We start from the raw sequence: 25,403 nt of genomic DNA on the forward strand, positions 1-25,403 counted from the left end.
GGCATTCAGTAAATATCGTTAAATGAGTACATTAAGGGGGTACAAGAAAAGTGCATCTGTACACATAAGACGCAGGCTCAAAAGGGACAGAAGCAGGTCCACAGTTTGTGGGGCTCTCAGAGCAGGACATTTGAGGATTGCTATTTAAGGAAAGGAATACACATTTAAAACTTTTTTAAAAAACATAGAAAAATCAATACTTAGAATGAGAAAAAAATCCATTTAAAAATGTAATAAAGCTAACATTCTAGGGATATCAGAAAAATATTAAAAACAATATTTTATTAATATTACTTGACTAGATGTTAATGCTTGAGAGTAACTCTTTTACACTTTTTCCCTACAGTTTTTTACTGTATCTTCTTTAATAACCTCTACTTATGTAATATCAATTTTTATACATTAAATAAATGGATAATTCGATCTCTGCTCTAGCATGGTTAATCAAAGTATTTTTTGTTGTTTAAATAATATTTGGGATGTGTAAGCATTGAGTTTCACAAATACAGGCTTATAATTTGTGAAACTATGGCAGGTTTGTGTCTTACTGGCACAGGAATTTTAATTCTATGCTGCATTTTCAAGTACATTCTATATCAGAGAGAACTTTCCCTTCGACAAGGTATTAGTCAGAACTGAATTATCTGAAAACTGAAATGTATACAGTTTTATTCATCGGATGAGTAAAATAATGTTCTATAGCCTAGCTTCTGGCTTTGTACTTGTCAGATCTTGTGTGTCTTCTCGTCACCTGTCCCTGTTTCTTTGGACTATGAAGCTGGGTGAACCAGCACAGTGGGTAATAGGGATATATCTATATTTCTCACCAGGATGACTGTCAGTAACTATATATAGCAGTGTCTGTGAACCAACAAATACAGTCCACTGTATTCAAATGAAACATATCCCCAAGTCAGTTCCCCCTTAACTGGATCCCGAAAATGCTTTTGGCCATTCTAGGTTCACCCAAAAGGAGGGAGCTTGTGATGGAGGGGATATCAGAGTTGAAAGAGATAGTATTAATCTACTGCAGTTAAGCTATTTTACTTGTGTAAAGTTCACAGAATCCTGCAATCATGTGATCACGTTGTCAGGCTCCTCCTGGGATCTTGCGAGGGGCCCATGCAAACAAGTGGCCCTGACATCCTGCTTCAGGCGCTCCACAGCGAGTCCATGTCTAGACAACCCAAAGAAGCAGAGCTCGCTGATGACTTCAAGAACGACAGCATTACAGCCGATTGTAGCGTTAGAGGATAATTGAGAGGCTAGAACTAGTATGCAGCGAGGTTGGAGTCTGCAGGGCTTTTTAGGTTGTGGCAGGTGGTCCTGTTGACATGTACCACGTGGCAGACTGCAGTGCAAGTTGTAGTCACTGAGGTGGGCTGGGGGAAACCAGAGAGGTCCTCGAATACCAGAACAAGAAAATGGAGGTTGTCCTGGCCTGTTTGGCTCAGCGGTTGGAGCATCGGCCTATGGACCAGTGAGTCCCGGGTTCAGTTCCCGCTAGGGGCACATACCAAAAAAAAAAGAAAATGGAGGTTGATGATGCACACGTCACATCCCTCCCTTTCACCTCTGTGACTCAGGAGCCGTTATTTGGCTTTATTGATTCAAGTGTCTTTATTTGTGTTTGTTAATATTTTGTTCGTTTTTCAGAGCATATGCCTTTTCAAGTCCAGGGCCGTTGCTCATGCTGCTCTTCCTCTGTCGCTTGTCATTATTGGTTATGTTTTTTATTGTTATTTTTTAATCTTTTGAATTTTACTCTCACCTAAAATAACCACTTCTGAACTTCTTCCATCAGCATTCCTGGAACACATACAGTAAGTTTTGTCTCTCTATTGCTTGTCATTGTTCTTAACAAAACACTTAGGACATAGTTCACGTCTAACGCATGGCATAAGCTGACTTTAAATAGCATAAGTAAACTGATATGAAGTATTTTAAACAACACGAAACATTCTAAGTTTGTACATATCAACTGGATAAAATGTGGAAACTTCAACAGAAGCAAAAGCATGTATGTACCCCCCGCCCCCCGGAATGCAGCAGCAATCTACATCAAGTTGAAGATATAGCCATCTTCAGAGAAAAGTACAGTTCCCCATAAAAGTCCGTGAACACCCCATCACTTGTGTTTATGGCAGTAGCACACCAATTTAAGCAGCTTTACAAATCCTAGAAGATATTTTATCATGCATGGGCTCATTCGTGTCCAGTGTGTAGCTAGTGATGATTCCGTGAATTACTTGTTTAGCCTGTTGTGAGCAGGCATGATTTCTGCAGTCCCAAATGAAAGAAAAATGATACCATTCGTCAGCTTGAACTTCTTTGCTCCTTTTATGGCAATACAGGGAGTCATTTTCCTAATGGAGTGATATTTAAGACTAAAGTATTTGGACAGCTAAAACTCTGCTAGAAGTTGACTTGGCTTCTCTCGTGTGGTTTCTTCATCACGGCGTCTGCAAGCCTGTCACAGCTGCTGCGCTCATCACGGGCCGGCCGGCCGGCCAGGCGCTCCTGGAGCGAGAGTGATCTCTGCGCGGCACTTTGCCATAAATTGTGCCGCTACTGATATCATTGCCTTTTTGGTTTTTTTAAACGAGTCTCCAGATTTCAGTGCAGTGGAGTTTGTTAGGCATCATTTGAAAAACCCCATCTGATACTCATAAAATACACACACACACAAGAAAATCTGGTTTTCTCCAAAAACGAATGATGTGCCCTTTCACTCATCTTATTTTATTGAGATATTGACAGGACTAATGGGAAGAGAATGCTGTCAAGTCATTTATCTCGCCTGTAGGAGAGACCACGCTCTCCAGGGGAGGTGCTGATGAGCCTTGACTGGGGGTCAGACATCCTGCCAGATATGCCCATGTGGCTGTGGGTGATGGCGGCCTGTGCCACTCGGGGTCCGCCACCCTTTCCATGTGTCTGTATCCTTCCATTCAGCCCTTGCTTTCTGCCACCTCTTTAGGTGAGAAGAATTGCCGCTGCTTTAAAGGGGTGTCATTTCCTTTCCTTCCACGCGCCTGCCCTCACGGAGAATGCGACCCCACAGAAGAAGTGTCAAGTGAATAACACTGGAGTAGAAATCAAGTCCAAAATTAACATCTCTGGCCCTCAATGTCCTTGTTGGGAGGATAAATCATAGCACGATCTCCTTGTGGGTCTGGAATGGGGCTTCAGTGCAGCTTATTCAACCCGCTTATTGGCTGACGAGAGCCGGGCTCAGGCGGCGCCGTGTGGGGCCCACGCCGCAGGGCTGCCCGTGGAAGGCTCCCCGTCTCTGGAAGACGTGCCTGCATCTCAGTGTCAGATTCACCCCCACGTGTGGAAGTGCAGGGCAAGGGCGTTCTTCTAGGTGCTGACTGGTTACAATCTGCTTAGGAACTCTTCTCTCTGAAACCAAGATGCAGCTCATGTACAGTACTGATGTTATCGATACGCTGTGAATATCGATTACTGGTAGATCTGTGTTTTCCTATTTGTCTCTTTTTAAGTTTATAACACTTCTAGCCATTTTCTCTTTATTTTCATCATCAGAGTTAAATATTTACCAGTTTAGGTGTATTTCAATAGCATTTTCTCCTCTCGTGTTTTTCTTGTATGTAGTCCTAAGCAATGGTGTCAGTAGAATTGGAAGGCAAGTGTGTTTTCTTTCTTCAAATAAGTGCTTTGGTGATTTGATAATTCAGTAGCGTAGAAGTAATCTCTTAGAACAAAGGGAAATTGAAACTCTAAAAAGACTAGGATTTACCATTCTTTGTACATCAACAGTTTATCATGTCAACTCCAGTTTCTTTCTCCCACCCCTCCCCCCCCTTTCCCTAAGCCCACCTCTATGGCTGTGTTCACCACTGTCATCCTAAATACCCTTTCTTTCTGCAGATGCTGTGAGAACACAGAATCCTGTTTTCTCATTGTGTCATGTGATACTATCGACAGAATTGTACTGATCCTTCCTCTTTTCTTTTCCTTTGTTTCCTCGTGTTTGTGTCTCCTCACTTATCCTGGATGCCAGGGATTTCCAGCGTGAGCTTCGTACTCGTCTCTATGAACGGCCGGGTGAAAACTTCGAGTCTGACTTCTCATGTGTTTTTGACCCTCAGTGGGCAAAAGTCAAGGTTTGCGGTTTCTTCTGAAACAAATCTTAACACTTGCTAAACTTTCCTATTGCTTGCTCTTCCCCAAGCACGATCTCTAAGGACAGCTTTAGGTGTCTGCTCTGTGCCCCTTTTCATTTGTTTTGTATGTGTAGTCATTGCTCATTCCTCCCACACTGTCTTCTGGTTTATTATTGCATCTCTGCCTGTGACTGCTGGGTCCCTATCCCTTTCCTTCCAATGACTTTCTAGTCTCTCTTTGCTTGAGGCCTCTTACTTCTTATAGACACTTTGTCGGCCCAATAACTGGGGCCCCCCTAGAGCTCTCCAGGTACCTGTCACCCTGGAATGAAGGAGCACCAATATTGATGCCAAGCTGGCCTTCCGCATTTGCTCAGGAGGATAACTAGCTCTTTCAATCCCTGCTCTTACTCTCTCTATAACCTAGAACATGTGCCTTTGTGATGTTTGATAAGAGGCCTGTGTTTAAAGTCGCTTTATCTGCAGCATCACATGGTGATTCTTCTGGATCTTGGTTTCAGTCTGTATAACTGCCTGTCTTTTTGAGACATCTTCCAAATGTCCAGCACATCATTTGTCATTTAAACCAACTCCATCCCAAACACATCCTCTACTCGTCGAGTGGGGGGGGGGGGTGTGATTTTATAGTAAAGAGACAAAAACTTATATTTATATAGATAAAGTTATGTTGGCCTTTCTAGCATATGTGATTCATTGATGTACCAGTTTGAAACTTTTGACTAGTTGCTGCCCCTTTCAAAATTCCTTAAAATGGATCAGGTGACCTTCCGATGGGCTCTCTAAGTTCCATTTGTAGGGGACACTGGATAAGAAACTGTACCCCTCTTAATTCTAGTTTTACTATCATTAAAATGGTGACTGCCTTAATTCATAGACACCTGGGAACTGAGTCCAGTGCTAGCCGGCTCGAGGCTTGGGGGGACTGATGCATGTAGCCATCTCCTCAAAGGGGAGAAGAGTGAGCGTGTGAGTAAGTGTCTCCTGAGTATAATGTAAGTTCTGAGGGTGCATGGGCAGTGCCCCAGAAAGAACTGAACTTTTCTGACGAGGGAAGACCCTATCTTGCAAGGACAGAGTCCAACAGCTACACACCTAATCAGGAACGCCTGTGCTTGGAGGGACACAGCTTCTCTCTGGCTTCCATTAAGCTTCTGTGCAACCAGATAAATTAAATGGGACTGAGTCCAGTCCACGGTGTGTGTTCATTGGTGTGGGTTCAATAAACCATATACCAACCTCCCAGAACACTGCACTTGCTAAATGTACTAAATGTTCTTTGTCCCCACACATCCTTCCTTTTTCTTTTTGATTTTTTAAATATGTTTTTATTGATTTTTTTAGAGAAAGAGGAAGGGAGAAAGAGATAGAAACATCAATGTGAGAGAGAAACATCGATTGCTGCCTCCTGCACGCCCCCTACTGGGGATCGAGCCTGCAACCCAGGCATGTGCCCTGAGCAGGAATCAAACCAGACCCCTCAGTCCATGGGACGACACTCAATCCACTGAGCCACACTGCCCGGGCCACACCTTCTTTAATAGATAACCTAGAGTAAGCAGCAAGACTACTCATTTTAATCCACCTTCTCCTTGTAGAGTTCTTGGTATATCACCAGGCCTCAGATATTTAACTGTGTGGAAAAATATAATGCAGTTATTTGTATAAGACTTGATTCTTTAAAATGCATAACATTTTAAAATTCTATTTGGGCTCTACAGCCACTGGCTTCTCAAGTATGATTCTGAGAATACTACTGTTGTCTTGAGCTGAACTGAGGACTTCTGCCTCTGGTATCTGAAAGTCTTTTCTCAACTCGCTGAAAAATACCGAAGAGCAGCCTGCTTTCTTTTTCAATTTTGAACTATTTTTCACACCATCATTTTTTTTTTTTCTAAACAGCTTTGATTTCTATAATAAGGCAACACCTGGTTAAGCAAATAATTATGCTCTACTATTTTAATTTGCGTATTATTCCATCAGAATTAACTTGACTTTTAGCAGTTCAGCTTTTTGAGCAGATAACACTGTTCACAACAATAGCAAGTATTGTTACCTCCTTTCTATTAGGGGGATTTTCTGTGTGAAAACTACGCACTAGACAGTGTCGTGCATGCCTCATTTTATTTCAGCCTCCCATCCATTCTGTGGTGCATTGTTACTGCCAGGTTCTCAGTGATGAGACTGTGTCACTGAGCAGTTCAATGTCAAAGAGCCAGGGAAGGTGAAGCTCAGTCAACTCAACCCCAAAACCCATGGTCCTCTCCACTGTGCCGTCCATCGTAGTTCCGAGTTAGTTGTCTAATCTTACTGTTAGCTATAAGCTCCTTCCGTGCAGGGGTCATGTTTTATTTACTTTCCTCCTCTTCCCCCCAGGAGGTCCCATAAAACCAGATTAGTTGTTTCCTTCTCATTTTATTAAGGCTTGCTTGTGAGGTGTGCCTTTTACCCTATTAAATATACCCAAGGATTGGTCCAAATCATCATCAATACTTTTAATTACTTGCCTTCTGTTATATATTAGACCATACCTTCTGTGTCTTTAAGTTGTCTTTAAGTCAGGAATTCCGTCTGCTCCTTGCAGCCACCTTCTAATGGGGCTTTGGCAATTTAAAATGTAAGTTGTAAATGGCCAAAGGAAGGGTTGTTTAAGACTTTCTAGCCCAGTGGTTGGGGCTCAGTGGATTGAGCGTCGTCCCATGGACTGAGGGGTCCTGGTTTGATTCCCGGTCAGGGCACGTGCCTGGGTTGTGGGCTGGATCTCCAGTGGAGGATGTGCAGGCGGCGGCCGATCAATGTATCTCTCTCACATAAATGTTTCTATCTCTCCCTTCCTCTCTCTCTAAAAAAATCAATAAAAACATATTAAAATAAATAAGTAAATAAACCATGTATTTTTGGAGACCTTGGTGTATCCTCGTGGTTTTACTTGCTTTTTATTTGTTAGTTATATTTTACTTGTTTTTCTCCAATGTGACATGTGGTACAAGGGTCTGTTTTAAATGTTAGAAACAAAGCAGAGTTTCATGGAGTTCGCCTCACTTTCTTCTTCATTTTAAAGATAACGGGTTACTTCTGTGAATGTGACATGTAGACAGACCTGTTCACTCCCTGTTCAGGTAATTCAGAGCCCTCACCTGAGAAGCAGTCCGTCTCCAGCTTACCTGGAGGCAGGGGTGCGGGGCTGCGATCCCGCCCTCAGGTTCGTGGTTCTTCGCATTACCTCCCCTTGTCTTTAACCGACTCCCTGGAGACCAGCTGCCAACCGTACCGCCACCGCTGTGCCACGTGCTCGAGACACGTTTCGGTGGAGGTGGAGAGGGTGGGGAATAATGCAGTGAAATGTCTTTTAATAAGAAATTAATGAGCAAATGTGAACTTAGAATTTCTAATCCCTTTTGGCATAGTGTTTCCACCTAAGTAGCATGATGATTCCTTATTACAAATTAAGTTATTTTATCAAAAAGCAACTTAAATCTGAGCAAGTATGAAAGTATTGGCAATTCTATGTTTCGTACACAGAATAAGAACGTTGGAACATAAAGGTTTGTAAATAATTCCAAATAGATTTACATTTTTATAACGGTATCTTATACAATCAAGTATGAAAAATGTGAATGTTATTTTAAACATCAGTAGCTCAAGAGAGTTGGGGAATTCGTTTCAGAATATTGATTAATGGGGAATTGCATTTCTACTGTTTTCCACTTTTTTCCCCCAAAAGGACACAAATAAAAAGTTAATTTTTATGAGAGCAAGTTAAAACCACAAATGGATTTTTTTTTGAGAGTTTCCTCTAGAGTGGCCAATTTTGTATGAAACAAATTATTTTAGGCCTAATTGCAAGCAGAATAGTTAGGCAGCTGGTTCTGCGGAGGTTGAATTTCATTTGAACTTTCTATAATAGTATGATCTTTTTTTTTTCAGAATTGAATAACTGACTCAAATATTTAATAGTGGATGCTTTCATTAAATTAAAAAGAAATCTGGATGTATTTTTAGAAGAAGTAACTTATTTTCCTTATCAGTTATATCTGCTTTAGGAGAAAAGGAAGAGACTGGAACCGATCCCTTTGTGTACAGACATTAATGCTGTAACCCCAGCAAATAATTTATTTCTGTATATATCACCATCCGAACGATTTGGGAGGCACCCAAGGGCAATAATACTCATACTTCTAGCTCCACCAAATAGCAAATAGCACTGACTGTGTGAACCTCTTCACTGGTTTGCCGGATCGCCATTTCTTTAATACTCTGAAATATTTTCCAGATCAGTTTTCGATCGCACACTGTCAGCGTTGGCATCGCCTCACACTTCTGGCTTGTTTGGAAATGCAAGTGGAGAAAGAAAGGAGAGAGTTGAAAGATTTTGTTTCCATGTGTCATTCTATGAATAGATGACAAAAGATCATTAAATGGATTAATTGACAAGCATTCTTGAGAAATAGAATGTTTTTACATAAAAGCACCTTGTAAACCTTTTTAATTAAATTGCATTGTACCATGCACTCTCTTCCCCCCAGGGTTCTCTTGACCTCTCACCTCTTATTTTGTCCTACAGGCACTCCGCTGCTGGTGAGGAGAAGCAGTGACCCAGCGCCAGGCCCACCTGCTGATGCCCCGCCAACTGCGTCACACCCCAGTGGCCAGAGTCTGAAACCTGCTCTTCTGGTAGGCATCCTGCCGTTTGCGTTTCTAATGAAAGATCAAAGTGCCTTACCCATAGATAGATCTGCAGTCTGAAGTAAGTAGACAATTGCAGATCTGTTGATAGGATGTATAGTAGCAGTTTTAATACTAGCTAGTATGAGCTATTACTAGTTCACAGTTACAATGAAGACCTTTATTTATAGAGCACTGATTGTGCGCCCAGTAGTCTTTTACGTGCTTTGCATGAAGTCCTATAAACTAGCAAACATCCTATAAACATCAAAGAAAGAACGCGTTTTTGTCTTCATTTTACTGATGATAAAATTGAGGCAGAGGAAGGTTTAGTAACATGTCTAAGGTAGCAACTGGCTAGCGGCAGAGCCAAGAATTGAACCCTGGTGGTTTGGCTTCAAAGTCCATGCTCTTGACCAGTGCACTACACTGTTGAATTCCATCATCCCCCTGCTTTGTAATGTCCAAGGATGTAATGGAAATATTCAGGGTGTCGATGAAATGCTTTTGGAGTCCTAACATGATGAATGGCAGCACAGTTTCGAGATAACCAATCTTGAGAACATGCGGTGCCGGAACCGGGTTTTCTTGAAATGAAAGAAAAATAAAATTACACGCCCAAAGTACTTATAACCAGATATATGTATATGCTATACTTATAAACTACTAAATTAAATGGAGAACAGTTTCCTAAAGAGAAAAAGTCCTCCTTCCATTTGGGATTGTGGGGTCTTTCTGCTAAATCGCGAGTTGCTTTGAAGAACTGTGCTGCGGTTCACCCTTCGAAATGGCCTGAGTGGGATTCTGGCTAATGGCTGCACATCGTTGCAATACGTGCTCTTCAGAATGTAATCATGTTAACACGTCTCCAGAAGCAAGGCTCTTCCCCACTGCGAGTCTCTGTCTGTAACCCTTATAAGGATGTTGTGGAGAAGGCATATAAGGGTTTTACAGGCATAGAGGGATGCTGAGTGAGCTAAATGGGTTCTTCCAGGTTCATATCAAATATTCTTCTCAGGAACCTGTGTCGATGTGTTTTAGGTGGGAGTCACTATATCAAATCATTGGTAAGTTACTGGTAGGTTAGAGGCAATATTTTGGCTTGTGTGTGTGTGTGAACAAGGAAGCAAGTATCTTGAAAGTATTTCTTACTCTCCATCCTTCTAAGGAAGTATATTTAATGGAAAATGACTTTAATAAAGATGAGGTGTATGCATTCTACTGTAATGATTAGTGTAAACAGAAACAGTATGTGGTATGATGTGTGTTTGTGTGTGTGTGTATTTAACACGCACTAATTGAGACTGTGTTAAGCCTAAATATATTGGATTAGAGGGAAAAAGAACTATATAAATGAGAGAATAATTACATAAAAGAGAAAAACTACAATTTACTGCTTATATTTATGTCAGTATGCCCTAAAATGAGAGTGTATCTGATTGTGTTACCATCACTTACTTGCAGAATACCTGCCAATTACTTCCACATTTTCGTCTCCTGCAACTCTGTGTTTTGACCAACTGAAAATTCATCACTTTCACTTTTCCTAGAGGAAATGAGGGCTTCTCTCTATCTGATAGGTTCTGTATCCTTACCAAAATATGATCTCAATGAGCTCTAAGTGGGTATTTGGAGTGAGAGAGATATTGTTATTAACAATGATACAGATCCTGATTCAAGAAGAAATGCTGACACCACAAATGCTCTTACCTACCAATATGCAAGTGATCAAACATGGCCGAGACCACATGTATCAACAGCAAAAGGAAAACATGTTTTCTCTTTTCCTGACAGTGTTGTCTGTGGATGATAAAGTGTAGACTTGAGCCCTAGAGAATAGAGTCCTGCCCTTGCCTTGCCACAGAATACGCTTCTCTCGCTTCAGTTGTGAAATAATCTCCATGGAAACGTTAAACACAAGTGGTCCAATATACAGGCATTGTGCCCATTTTATCTCTATTTCTAGTTTGAAGTACATGGAGGGTGCTCAGCGTTTAGGTGTTGAATTTAGGAATGCAAAACGCACATTAATCAGGGCAGTCATAGAAGTTCTCAGCAATACCCAGCTTTTCCAATCCGACCATTCTTTCTGGTCTGCAAAGGAATGTACCAGGTAAAGGTGTATCTGCTCCAGGGGCTGCTCCACAGGTGGACAGTTTCACTGCCCTGTGCTGTAGGGTAGGCAAAGTGAGTAAGTCAAGACATTTGAGGTGTGTCTGTTATTACTTAGAAGAAAAATACATGTGTGTGCATGTGTGGATCATAAACGCATTTACTTACCCGTGCATATGCACACGTATGGACTGTTTAGGACTGTGTTGTCCAGTGTCATAGCCACTGGTACCTGTTGGGCACTAAAAATATATTTTAAGTGTAGTATGCACACTTGATTTCAAAGATTGCCATTTGAAAACTAAGGTAAACTATCTCGTTAATCATTTTTATATTGACTGCTTATTGAAATGACTCTATGTTTGGTGTATTGGGTTGAATAAGATATATCACTAAAATGATTTTCACCTGTTTTTATGTTCTTCAAAAACCATTTCTACTAGAAAATTTAAAATTATATCTGTGGATCATGTTCTATTTTTATCGGACAAAGTAGCTCTAGACCAGAGTAAAATTGGATATAGCATTAATGAAATGGTTCGAGACCCTTGGGAGAAGTCCTCTGAGTTGCACCTCATCTCTGGGGTAACAATATGATTAGGTTTGCCTGGGGCAGTCCTAGTCCATGCCTGTTGTTCTGGCATAATTGTTAATGGTGTCCCCGCTAACTCTCAGAGGTGTTCAAGTGTGGATGATAAATTATGTGGCACCCTGCATTGTAGCCCTACAGTCACATTTATTGTTTGCTCGGTGATAGAGGAGTCGTCCTTCAAGGAAGCCACGGGGACTCGGCCACGGTCTCACATCGGAGCGCGCTGCAGGGAGGTTCTTTGTAGCAAAGGCCTGAGCCAGGGGGTCCAGAGAGGGAGACTGTAGATTCTTTCCCATCTCTCAGATTTCATAAATCCCCTCAATGCTTCCTCCACGACTTCAGCGACACCAGACTTGATCCTTGTGATTTGAAAAGTGATGATGAATGTGGGGAATGTGTGCTAATGTATCCATGGAGCAACTAATATGAAAAATAATTGCTTAAAATGCTCTCTTCAATTGCATTTGATTTCAATATCCAAAGGGGGGGGGGACAATCAAAATTTCCATCTCTTAAACAGAGTGTTCACATGTAAGTAATTCACAGATGGCAGAGCCCCAAGTGGGTTATATTCAATCATTCCCCAGAAATGAAACTTACTTATGACCCATAGCATAAGAAGCTGTAAGAATGAATAGTTGACACATTTGATTATGTTGAAATATTGCCTTTAAAACCACAGTTGATGACTGTTATTTTTAGTTGCACTTTATTATTCTTACTATAGAGGGAAGAGCTTTCTTTGATGTCCAGAGATATGTGTTCGAGAAGTTGTACTTGTTTTCTAGCTGGTTAAGTTATTACAAATTGCTTATTTAAGATGTATATCCTAAGACAAGTTGGAGTTTTAAAAAGAATTTAAATTAGAAAAATCAAATTCTCTGCAAGACTCAAATTCTTTAAATAATGAAAAGCCACCAGACCTCATTGTTACTTAGGGTACCACCAATAAACAGCATGGAAATTTGTTTCCTTTCTTCCTCTTTTCATAAACCTGTCCAGTTCATCAGAATAGCATAATTATTAATGTGCAACTAGTAATGACTGTGTTTCTTTTAAGGCAATAGAAAATCTAATTATACTGACTGCTTTTGAATTAAAGAAAGAGGATCCTGGGGGCAAGACATTGTAGTAAGAATCAACTTATAGGACGCCTTACCTTCCTTGCCTTGATTGTAACCTGGTGTTGTTGGCTTAAGGGCATGCCATAAAACCAGGTTCTTGGAATTGATGTTCCTGAATTTGCGGATGGAAGAGAACTCGAAAACAGATGTGATTTTTTTCTTAATATCCGGTTAACTACTATGGTTGTTTTGTGTTTTAATGACTGTTTATAGTTTCACATTTAACCCCTAAAGCAAAAAGATCCTGCAGGGTGAGTAAATTAAAAAGTGGATTCTCAAACACCATAAGGCTGCGCCTGTTCTCAGATAGTAAATGACTTGGTTTTAAAACTGTTACTTGTCTTACATCACCAAAATAAATTAAGAAAATACTGGTCTATCTTTTAAAAGTTTATATCTATACTATGTACATTTTATTTTTTTAAAAAGTAACCTGGCAGCCTTTGAGGCTGCTGAACTGTAAGTTCATAAATGGGCTTCACAGGGCCTGTCAACTGTCTGAAGTTTTATGTGATGGCAGGGGGACGGGGTGGGGGTGCAGAGAGAGAGAGGTGTGTGTGTGTGTGTTTCATGAAGGAGACTCTGTCACTGTTATCAAACTTTACAAAGAAAAGACCAAGAACTTATTTGGGGATTTGGGATGAAATAATGTGGGGAAGACACCACTTCTCAAAGTATGATGGATGATAGAGATTAAGAAGTAAGGTAGAAATTGTCACCACCCCCAAATACATATTAAATAATTAAGGTTATTTCATCATATTATCACCCTTTCTGTCCTGCATATAGTATGTAAACTCAAGATGTTAAGATGAATGGATATTTGTGAATTGCTATACTGAGACGCCAAAAATAACTCTTCAGTCAAAACAACAGAATTCTTAGCAACAGTAAGATTGGGGGTGAAGGGCACAGACTGGCTGTGGGAAGACAGTGGGGGACAGGAGTCCAGTGGGGGACAGGGGTCTAGTGGGAGACAGGAACCCAGGAGGAGACAGGAGTCCAGGGGGAGGCAGGAGCCCAGGGGGGGACGGGAGCCCAGTGGGAGGCAGGAGAACAGGGGTCCAGTGGGGGACAGAGGTCCAGAGGGAGGTGGGAGCCCAGTGGGGGACAGGAGTCCAGGGGAGGACAGGGGTTCAGTGGGAGACAGGGGTCCAGGGGCGGGGGACGGGAGCCCAGGGGGAGGCAGGAGCCCGGGGTGGGGGACGGGAGTCCAGGGGAGGACAGGGGTTCAGTGGGAGACAGGGGTTCAGTGGGAGACAGGGGTCCAGAGGGAGGTGGGAGCCCAGTGGGGGACAGGAGTCCAGGGGAGGACAGGGGTTCAGTGGGAGACAGGGGTCCAGGGGCGGGGGACGGGAGCCCAGGGGGAGGCAGGAGCCCGGGGGGGGGGGACGGGAGTCCAGGGGAGGACAGGGGTTTAGTGGGAGACAGGGGTTCAGTGGGAGACAGGGGTCCAGAGGGAGGTGGGAGCCCAGTGGGGGACAGGAATCCAGGGGAGAACAGGGGTCCAGTGGGGGACAGGGGTCCAGAGGGAGGCGGGAGACCAGTGAGTGACAGGAGTCCAGGGGAGGACAGGGGTTCAGTGAGAGACAGGGGTTCAGTGGGAGACAGGGGTCCAGAGGGAGGCGGGAGCCCAGTGGGGGACAGGAATCCAGGGGAGAACAGGGGTCCAGTGGGGGACAGGGGTCCAGAGGGAGGCGGGAGACCAGTGAGTGACAGGAGTCCAGGGGAAGACAGAGGTCCAGGGGGAGACAGGAGCCCAGGGGGGAACAGGAGTCCGGAGGGGACAGGCATCGAGGGGGGGACAGGAGTCCAGGGGGGGACAGGCATCCAGGAGGGAAAGGGGTCTAGTGGGAGACAGGAGACCAGTGGAGGACAGGGGCCCAGTGGGGGACAGGAGTCCAGTGGGGGACAGGGGCCCAGTGGGGGACAGGGGCCCAGTGGGGGACAGGGGTCTAGTGGGGGACAGGGCCCAGTGGGGGACAGGAGTCCAGTGGGGGACAGGAGTCCAGTGGGGGACAGGGGCCCAGTGGGGGACAGGGGTCTAGTGGGGGACAGGGGTCTAGTGGGGGACAGGGGTCCAGGGGAAGACAGGAGTCCAATGGCAGCAGGAGTCCAGTGGTCCTTCTTGCTGTTTTCTGGGGTGAGGAGTAAATACAGTGTTGTTTCTTTGGAGTTTTTGGTATTTTATCAGCAAGGAGAGTGGCAGGTAGCTTCTGGAGGGAGAATATTTTTCCAGGGAATAGAAGCATTATCTTTGTGTCTGGCATATAATTGATTTGAGAAATTTTTTCTTGTATGTGACATATATTGAAATTATAGTCAGTGTTGCTCCTGGTTTAAATGTTTTCAAATCCATGAAAGAAATCATGGAGATATTACAGAGAAACTGAAATGCTTGGCTTTTAGGATTAAAATCTTCAAAATGCCTTTAAGATGTCAGAGGGCTTTTGGTTGTGGGTTGCTAACTGTCAAAATCCAACATAAAAACTCAACAAAAATCCCGAATAACCAACGCATATATTTCTATCCACTAGATATACATTCGAGTAGCTATAGAAACACTGGAACAAAATAATTACCGTAGATGCCCATGTACATGGGAAGGGAGGCTCTATCCCTCATCTTCCAACGCAGAGAGGAGCCAACGGGAGGGAGAGGTAGCAGGTAATATACAATTGCATTATTTGGAGATACTGAAGCCTACAAAGGTTTTTCTTTTTTTTCCTCTCTTGACACAGTGATTTAATAATAGTCCTGGTGTTTGTAACTCCAGCTGTTCACGCCATGTGCTGATAAGACCAGAGCTTGGAGACACATTGCAGCGGTGGTTTTCATACGGCTTTGTTTTTAAGAGATAAAGCTGCCATCCAATATTTCATGGGGCCAAGTGTTTACTTAGTTGGCAAGTTTAGGCAGCTTAACTTCTGAAGCATTTATATTTGTAAGACTCAAGTTTAGGTGGGGAAAATCCAGAAGCCTGATTTATTCTGCAGCAGAGATTTTCAAGAAATCTCATGGAAGTCGGTGAATCAAACTTGGATTGTCTGAGGGTCTGTACTGTGACTAAACAAAGAACCTGGGAAATGTGACCCCTGTGTAGGTGTGTGCTCTCCGTCATTTGTCTTGGGTCTAGTCCGGAACTGGAAGTCTAAAAAGGGTCCACCACACGGAGGTCAGTTTCAGAAATTAAAAAGGTGGCCATGACACGTCGTCTTTGGCTGTTGAGGTTGATCTGCACATAATGAAAGCAGAATGGGTTTTGCTTTCATGTCAACATCAATTGATTAATCCCTCAGATGTTCAAGACTTCTGCTCTGTGCTGTCTGGAAGGCTTAAGCCATGGTCCCTGTCCTCAGGATACTTGTAGCCTAGATATGAAGACCAGATCCAAAGCAGTTAGGCAAGCCTAGCAGTCTGCAAGCGAGTATCACGTGATCAAATCGTACGTTTTTAACAATCAAAATCAGTGTCCTTTGCCTTTAGTCTGCACTCTGCTCAGCCTCCTGAGCCCCTCAGGGGAATTGCCACATGTGGTATCTGTGTTCCTGTTCATCTCAGTGTAGCTGCCTGTGTACTGTCTGTTCCAAGACTGAGCTCCTCAGAGGTAGGAGCTGGTGTCTTCACCAGGCACTGTGCCTGCCACATACACGCAGGATTAGATGATCACAATATTTACTTCTGGGTTGGGCAAATTAAGCTCAATTCAACAACTTTTAACTCGTTTTGATGTGTGTACTTGTGTGTATGTATATTACATGTACATGTGTGTATATGAGTTAGAATGTAGTAAGTGTGAACTAATCTGTTTAACAAGCTGTTTTGTTCCTTAAGTAGCTTTTAAGTTTACATGCTCTGTCTTGGGACAATGTTACCTATGTTGTCCAGGAGAGAGAAATGTTTCATCACAAGCCCTCCACTTAGAACTAAAATGTTGGTTGGTGGCTGAGGTCATCTTCTTAATAGTTTTAGAAAAAATAAAGAAAGAAAGAAACTGGTTCTGAGAAGGAGGAGACAAACCTGGAAAATTCTAGAGATTAACCATTATAGAAGCTAATTTTGTTAGGGTCCATGATATATGAACAAATAATAGAAATTAATATGCATGCAACATAGTTCTGCTTCTACTGTCTGAGTTCTGCTTCTTTGACAACAAAAATATGAGTGAGTTCTAGTTTCAAAAAGCTAGTAATCTTGGCAATTACAGCCTTTTAGTTTTCTAATTACTGTGTTTTAAAAATTTAGAAAATTCTTCGGTAGACTAGAAATTTCTGGACTGGATACATCTCTTATACCCAATAAAATAAAGATTTTTCTCCTTCAAAATTTTTCTCAAATTTTATTTTTATTGAAAAGTTTGGTTTCAAGTGGAGTGGAAGGAAATAAAAATCCTGGTATGTGAGTTAATTCAAGACGATGGGAACATTTACAAGGCATTTCTTAGCAAAACACTAATAAACATCTCACGTTGGTGGTGTGGGCAAATGTTTGACGGTGTCGTTTGAAATTTGATAAAGATGATGTTTAAAGTAGCTTTGTTCTAAAGGTCACGACCCTGTGTCCTGATTGCACCCATAATTCTGTGACCCTCAGAAAATTATTTAAATTGTGGATGATTTCCTCAGAAATCCTGTGTAACTGAAAGGAAATAATAAATGGAAATTCTATATGAACTGTTGTTCTTAGGGTCTTAAACATCCAAACCAGTGACTTTGGGTTCCAGATGTGAATTACTTACTTGTTTGGTATGAATTCAACTTTAAATTTCCTTTTAATATCTCAATATTTTTGTGTTTGTGGAATGAGGTTGTAGTTCTATCCAAAACACCAAAATTTATTTCTATTGCTCAAGGTAATTGTATCAAGAACTGTTTATATATTTTAAAGCCAAATATACACAAAGGCAGCATAAAAACATACGTACACACCATATGTGCACTTCCGTCCTTTGGGGGAGAGCAGACCTGGTCTGAAGACGCAAATGCAGGAGATCCTGGTACTTGGTGTGAACGCTCAAGGGCATGGGCCATGCGCTCTGTGCTCCCATCTCCTCTGTGCGCCTCCCTTCGCGTCGTGGGCGTTTTACTGAATATTGATGGTCTGGATGGAAAGGATTCATGAGAGTTCTCCTGGAGAAGAAGCAAGACAATCCATACTAAGAGGAAAAGAGAAACTTTGGTTTTTCCCGGAGATTGGTGCAATTCTTAGAAGTCTCTTCTGATGGGGGATGGAGATGTGTGTGTGTGTGTGTGTGTGTGTGTGTGTGTGTGTGTGTATATATTTTTTTAAATTTATTTTTGCCCCCCACTACATACGTTCTTCTGAAGTAAAAGTTTCATTTTGGTTTTCCCTTTCAAAATCTAGTCACAGAATGACATGGTGCAGACATTTAAAGGACTTTCTTCTTCCTCCAGAGGGGTGGCCGCTTTCCTAATAGCTCTGCACTTGAAAATGGAATTCTGATTTAGATGAATCACGTTCTTAAAGTAGCTACTGTGTATGTTTTACGCTTGTGGAAACACAGAGCGTCCTGGTAAGCAGTGTGCGAGCTTGTCACACTGCACAGCTTTTGATGTCTGATTAGATGATCATAGGGACATCTGGAGTGAGTTAGGTTTGAAGTTGCTTGTGTGAAGCACTGGAGAAGCCAAAGCCTCCTGACAGACCTGAACCAGTAAAAACATTGCTACTTTTAGCAAATCCTTTTCACTAGCAACTGGCAGACGATTTGCAGACTGATGTAGCCCTGATGTGCTGCAGCCTTCTCTCCCTACGGCACTCCCTGCCCTTCGAGCGAAGAACGGATAAGTGACACTTGTTGCAAAAATCATAATGTTTGCCCTCCTTTAAAAGGAAGAGGCAGATTCTTAAGCTTCAGAAGTCATAATCGATGGACTTACTTAAAGACATTTTACTGTTTCCTTTTTCTCTGCCTTTAATTTCAACCACTATGTCAATCGGGTACCCATCCTTTTTTTAATTTTCATTTGTAAATAAATATTTTTAACACTTAGCTATGTTCTGTGAATATCCAAAGATAAACAAATAGGCATAAAAATAGAGGTTTTACTAGTATGTGACAATTCCTTATTGTTTCATGAATAAAATTATTATATATCTATAAATATCTGTCTTGAAATGTCTGACCATTTCCCATGCATCCAGAATATATTTTATATTTCTTGGAATGGCCCTTTTAAATCTTTAGTTATTGTGGCTAATAAACATAATATAATATTTACCATCTTAATCATTTTTAAGTGTACAGTTGAGAGACACTATACACAGTTATATTATTCTGCAGCCATCACACCATCCATTTCCAGAACTCTTTTCATCTTGCAAAACTAAAAGTCTATACCTATTAAACCATAACTCCCCAACCCGTCTCCCAGCCCCTGGCGTCCACCGTTCTACTTTCTGTCTCCATGATGTTGACTACTCTAGGAATCATACAGTATGTGTCTTTTGGCTATTGTCTTATTTCACTTAGTATAATGTCCAAAGTTCATCCATATTGTAGCATGTGCCAGAATTCCCTTTCTTTCTATGACTGGGTAATATTCCATTGTGTGTATATCCCACATTTTGCTTATGCGTTCATCTGTTGACAGGTACTTGTGTGGCTTTCATCCTTTAGCTATTGTGAATACTGCTGCTACGGGCATAAATGTACACCTATCTCTTTCAGACCCTCTTCTAATTATGTTGGGTATATACCCAGAAGTGGAATTGCTGGATCATATTGTTAATATATGTTGAGTTTTTTGAGGAGCCACTATACTGTTTTCCACAGAGGCTGCACCATTTTAAAATTCTCACCAACATTGCACAAGTGTTTCAGTCTCTCCACATCCTCACCAGCAGTTATTGTTTTCAGATAGTCACCATCCTTATGTGTATGAGGTGACATCCTATGGTCTTGGTTTGCATTCCCTAATGATTAGCTAAGTTGAAGATCTTTTCATGTGCTCATTAGCCATTCACATATCTTCCTTGAAGAAATGTCTATTCAAGTTATTGCCCATTTTTTATGCGGGTGGTTTGTTTTGTTGTTCACTTTTAGACGTTCTTTATATATTCTGGATATTAATCCCTTATTAGACAGGTGGCTTACAAATATTTTCTCCCATTCTTCAAGTTGCCTTTTCGCTTTGTTGATAGTGTCTTTTGATGCACAAAAAGTCTTTCATTATTGTGAGGTCTGGTTTGCCTACCTTGTTGTTGTTTGTGTCTTTGGTGTCATATCCAATAAATCACTGCCAACGTCAAAATTATGAAGCTTTTCTTCTAAGAGTTTTATAGTTTTAACTCTTATGTTTAGGTCTTTGATTCACTTTGAGTTAATATTTGCATATGCTATTATGTAAGAGTCCAACTTCATACTTTTGTTTGTGAATATCCAGAACCGTTTGTTGAAAAGAATGCCCTTTCCCCATTGAATGGTCTTGGTACCCTTGTCAAAAAGCATTTGACCATATATGAAAGTGTGTGCTTTGGGGCTCTTATCACGATGTCACAACCTAACCCTAGCCTGTATGTTTAGCTTCATTCCTAGCTACATCATGCTAGATACCCCATACATGGAGTTTCTCACATGTTCAAAGAATGCTTCTTTCTGTGTGTCTTTGCCAAGGTGTTTATTCTGCCAGGCAAATGACAAGTTTTATTTTCCTTCTTTTTCCTAGAGAATGTCCAATTTTCTTTCAAAATTGAGTGCAGTAGTCTGTATGGTCTTTTTCTTTACTAATCCTTTTCTACCCCCTTTCTGTTATGAGCAGAATTAACCACCTTCTGCACAGTGGCATATTTTTATTATAATCCTTTATATCTTTTTACTATTTTCCACATTTTATGTCTTCCTACTAGACTCTGAGTTCCTTGCGGGTGGATTGAATTTCCTTCCACAAACCCACAACATAACATTGTGCCTAAAGATCTGGGGCACTTATAAAAGGTTTATATAAGGAGTGGAGTTCATTTTCTGATTGCATAATACCCCATTTAAACCATAAAGCATTTAATTGCAGTTTTAATAGCATTAATCTGTGTGCCAAGTAGGCCAGAAAATGACCAGGTGATACTACCCAGGGTGCCATGCAGGGAGGGACTTTCTCTGCTCAGTTTTCAGTTCATATCAGATGTGGACACTTTATTATATATTTTCAGACATTTTATTTTATCCCATAAAAATGTGCAACTTCAGCTTTATTGACTCTGTTTTATGGATGAAGAAGCTGAGATTCAAACAAGTTTCCTCATTTGCCCCAGATCATATAGCTACTGAGTAGAAGTGCTAGAATTTTACTTCAAATAAGCCTTAGTCCAAAGTATAGCCTCTTTCCATTCTACACTCAACCAAATGTTAGCCTTGGAAGTACCACGCTAGTATCTATACCCTTGACTCATGAACGCTGCCATTGCTGAAGTGCTTTGGGCAACCTTCATGTGAAGCTGCCTTCCAAGCCAGTTTATGAGCCTCCTCCTCAAAAAATCCATTTCATTATTTTCTAGTCACATTTCATTATTGTTATTATTTTTTTTACCAAAAATATTAGTCCATATGATGCCAAAATTTATATTGCAAAGTTAGTCTCAAATTGCTTGACTGTTTCTAAAAGTTAGATATCCCTGTGAAGCAGAAAGATTCGCCACCACACACACACACACACACACACACACACACTAATACAGGCATTAAAAATACATATAGAAGAATAGATTCAGATGTGCTTGAAGCAGCAGATTTTTATAGCCATTCTTTGTTTATCCAATTGTCTAGTGGTTAAGACAACTAAGTTTTATCCCTGACTCATCCATTGGCTCTTTGTCAAGTTAGGCAAGTATAATTGTGTTCTCTGTCTGGAAGAAGAAGATTGTCTTCTGTCTTGCTCACAGTGGAATTGCAAGGTTAATGCCTTTTATCTTGAGTATAGCATTTAGCAGAATGAGGGTGCTTAATATATGTTAATAATAGTGATAATAATGAATGTTGATAATTAAAGGTCTTTACTAATTACCACATTTCTAATGTGTGTTAAATATAATAAAAGGGAAATGACTTAAACTATTATGCATACACACAAAAAGTAGAGCTAGCCACAGCTTTTATTTTTAGCTAGCTAAATAACACCTAAATAATCCAATATTTAGAAATCCAATTATGATGATAGTTTCACTCGGGTTGTGTATGGAGAACCCTTGCAGGTTCTAGAAACGAGTAAGGCATTTGTTTGAGTTGAAACACGTACTGTATATGGAAAATCTCAAGGAACTCTGTGATTAGAGCATGACCTCATGAAATTGTTCAATGGACATTATAGTTGATCCCCATAACACTGTCTGTGAATTCTATGAGAGAAAGGTACTTTTTCCAGAAGTGGGGCACCATCTCAGTAATGGGTAGCAGATTTGCCTGGAACGTCCCTAAAAGACTTCAGTGGAAAAGAGGAAATAATAATCATAAGTAATTTCCCATGAAATTCAGCTTGGAGATTCTTCCTTTGGACTCGAATTTGTGTGACTTCATGCAGTGCTAGCATGGCAGGAGGGCGTTGGGAACCACCAGAGGCAGTGGGTTGGAGTGGTTATGGGCATGGACTCAAGCTTGGCTTCCTGGTTCAAATCTAGTTCTGCCAACTGACTAGCTGGCTGATTTTTGACAAGTATTTCCCTTCTCATTTTTCTCATCTATAAAAGGGTGACAGCAATAGTGCCTACCTCATAGGGTTGTATTGAGAAATAAATGAGTGATTATTTTAAAAATTCGTAAAGTACGTGGGAAGTACTGCATATGTCTGCTAAAAACTGTGTTTGATATGGGCCATACACGCAGGAGGAAAGGGTGGCAGGTTACCTTAGACTATGGAAGTAGTTCTGATAATAATCTTTTTTTTTCCTAAGCTGAATTTGGTGTTTAGTTTTAAGAAAGGCACTTAGCACACAGCTAGAAAAAAAAAGATTCCAAAGTTGGGCATTAAATGTATGTTGTGCATCTTTTGCTTTTAGAAACCCTGACAAGTTCTTTTCATTTGAAAACAAAAGAAAACCCAAACTAAACCAAAACAAAAGGGCCCCTCTGAAGACCAGTTCTTAAGGCGATATGGGAACTGCATCAACAAATTCAGCCTTGGCTTCCCTCTCTTGCAGTGAAATGGTTCTCTTCCTTGCAAACACTGTGTTTGAATCGCAAACCGGGAAGAACGCAGGACGGGGGTGTTAGGAACAGGGCAGTTGCAGATGGCTCAGGCTTGTCCTTCATCTCCTGCAGTTTCCTGCAAGCCCTGCCCTGTGGCGGGGCCCTGTCTCCACTCCCCTTGCTCACTGGTCTCAGGGCAGAGGCCGTCTTTGTCAGGACCAGGCAGAACAGCACCTCCTTCTTAAACCCACCCTGGTTGGGTGCCATTGCAGCAATAGTTTTTACAGTAATGTATGATAGGGCATCTGTCCAGATCATGATGACAATATTATTGGAGGGAAGCAGTACTCGATGCAGGTTCCAAATGTCAGAGGTTGGACACAGACACCCTGAGAGTGGAGTATGGGTGCCCCCCATTTTACCCGCTGGGTCCCTGACTCAGGCAGACTCTGCTGGCTCAAAGGTTGTGCCCTCCTCAGTGCTGCCATCTGCCTACCCTCACGGAGGGGTCCTTCCTTACGTCAGGAGCACTCGCGCTGGCGTTGGTGCGGCTCCCTCTGTCCGGCAGGTGGAAGGACACTGAGGGCAGAGAAGGTGCTTTTTCTCCTTGGAGCCCAGAACTCGGCACATGGTAGTTAATAACCGACTGACCGAATAAATACATGAATGAATGAAAGAAGCATACATGGAAAGAAAGAAAAAAATAAACAGATTCTCAGGGTCTAACAGGTTCATGTTTTTCTACAGGAAATATTTTAAAGGCAGTATTTAAGTAAAGAATAATGTGTGTGTTTTTAAATTTATCTTTATTGTTGAAGTATTACAGATGTCCCCCTTTGGTCTCCCATTGACCCCCAGCACCCCGCCCCCCTCCCCCCGACTTTCACAGCACTATTGTCTGTGTCCATGGGTTATGCATATATGCATATAAGAACTTTGGTTTATCTCTTCCCACAAATAACATGTTTCTAAAAGTAATATATGTTCTTGTGTTTTCTTCATTCACTGTTAAATGATGAATAAATGGGCTTCAGCATGAAACATATTTATTTATATTTGTATCTATATTACAAACTAAAACAGGGTAGACATATGAGAGTATTATGCCATTTCTGCATTTTCAGTGTGGTCCAAACTCAATCCCTCCTCGTCACTTTCCACGTCTTTCATTTTAAACGCGATGGCAGTGGTCCGGGAGAGAGTTTGTTTGGAAATGATTATAGTCATTCAAGGTTAGCCTCTGAAAGGTGCTTTCTTAACAATTTGAAAATATGTGATTTAATTTAATTATCTGTGTATGCTTGGGAGAGTGATTATAGAACCTACAGAAATGACCATTTTATGTCAGAATATGAGTTTTTCTGGATTTCCCAAACATTTTTGATAAGTAGATAAATTAGAAATGAGAGGTGCTGTGCTCATACGTTCTAGGAAACATGAATATCAGGAAAATTTGATCTGGGACCAAATAGACATATAATGAATATCCAAAAACTACCTTCCCTGAAATAACAAGTAGGACAGATATTCTCCCAAAGTTCCTGCTTTTGTTTTTATTTTTTCTTTAGGTACCTTTAGTACGTATTCAGATAAATGGTTAAACCAAACTCCAGCCACTTCTTATCTGACTGTGTCCCATGCTATAGAAACACTCTGGATAAAATATGTGTTTTGTTTTGCTTCTACCACAACAATTAAACTACTTGATTGCATCATGTAACATAAAACAATTTACCTTATAAATTTCCAAACCGATTTTTAGTTTTAAAATTTTTGCTATTTTTCAAATTAGTGGCCCAAAAACTAACATGCGAAATTAAAAATTTAAAGCCATGAATCTAGGCATCAATTTCAGAATAAATTTCTTCTGGCCTAATTTGGAAAAAAAAAAAATTTATAGTTTTAGCTCATTGCATGATTCCCAACTAATATTATACCTGGAGACCATTATGGACAATTAATACTTTGTGAAGCTCTCCTAATATTTTCCCACTTTTGACTAAGTGAGTTTTCTGAGATCTTTTATCCATAATGCTGGGCTGACTCTGCAAAATGGTTCAGAATGTCTTCCTTCATTTAACAAGCATTGTACCAAGTGCCATGGTTTTTGCTAGCGATTAGAAGATGAATAAAACATGGGCTTCCCCCTAGAGAATTCTCATTTATGTGTTTCTCTCCCTTATCCATTGAGAAGTACAGATATATAAATGGAAATTATGATATAAGATGGCAGGCGCAATGATTTTTGCGGGTACAAAGAAAATATATGGAAAACTAACAAGGGAATTTGAAAATAATTATTGAAGGAATGAAGTTGTATGGAAATGCTGAATCTTAAGGGATGAATAAGAGACAACCAACCAGGCCAACTCATGGGAAAATGCATTTCAGCCAGAGAAAAATAAAGACAGATGTGAGACATGGTTTTCCCGGGGAGTCCCAAGCACTGTGGGAGTGTTGAGAGATGAGGGGCCAAATCGTGAAGGACCGTATAAGTCACACGTAGGAGCTTGACATTTATATATTATACAAGACCATTGAAGAATTTTAAGTGGACGGTTTACAGGTTCAGCTTTGCAAAAATCAAAGAGCAGAGATAAGAAAATGCTTAGGAATTTGTTATA

General features: G+C 41.1%; 1 protein-coding gene across 1 annotated transcript in view; it reads left to right on the plus strand.

Moving 5' to 3' along the window:
* Nucleotides 1-25,403, plus strand: part of PARD3B (par-3 family cell polarity regulator beta) — a 979,738-nt gene that overhangs the window by 447,831 nt on the left and 506,504 nt on the right. Inside the window, exon 4 of the mRNA XM_036254726.1 lies at nucleotides 8,713-8,822. Within this exon, the coding sequence (XP_036110619.1) occupies nucleotides 8,713-8,822 (110 nt within the window). The remainder of the gene's footprint in view (nucleotides 1-8,712; nucleotides 8,823-25,403) is intronic.

This window comes from Molossus molossus, unplaced genomic scaffold (genome assembly GCF_014108415.1).
Source record: "Molossus molossus isolate mMolMol1 unplaced genomic scaffold, mMolMol1.p scaffold_m16_p_11, whole genome shotgun sequence".
NCBI classification, from domain to species: domain Eukaryota; kingdom Metazoa; phylum Chordata; class Mammalia; order Chiroptera; family Molossidae; genus Molossus; species Molossus molossus.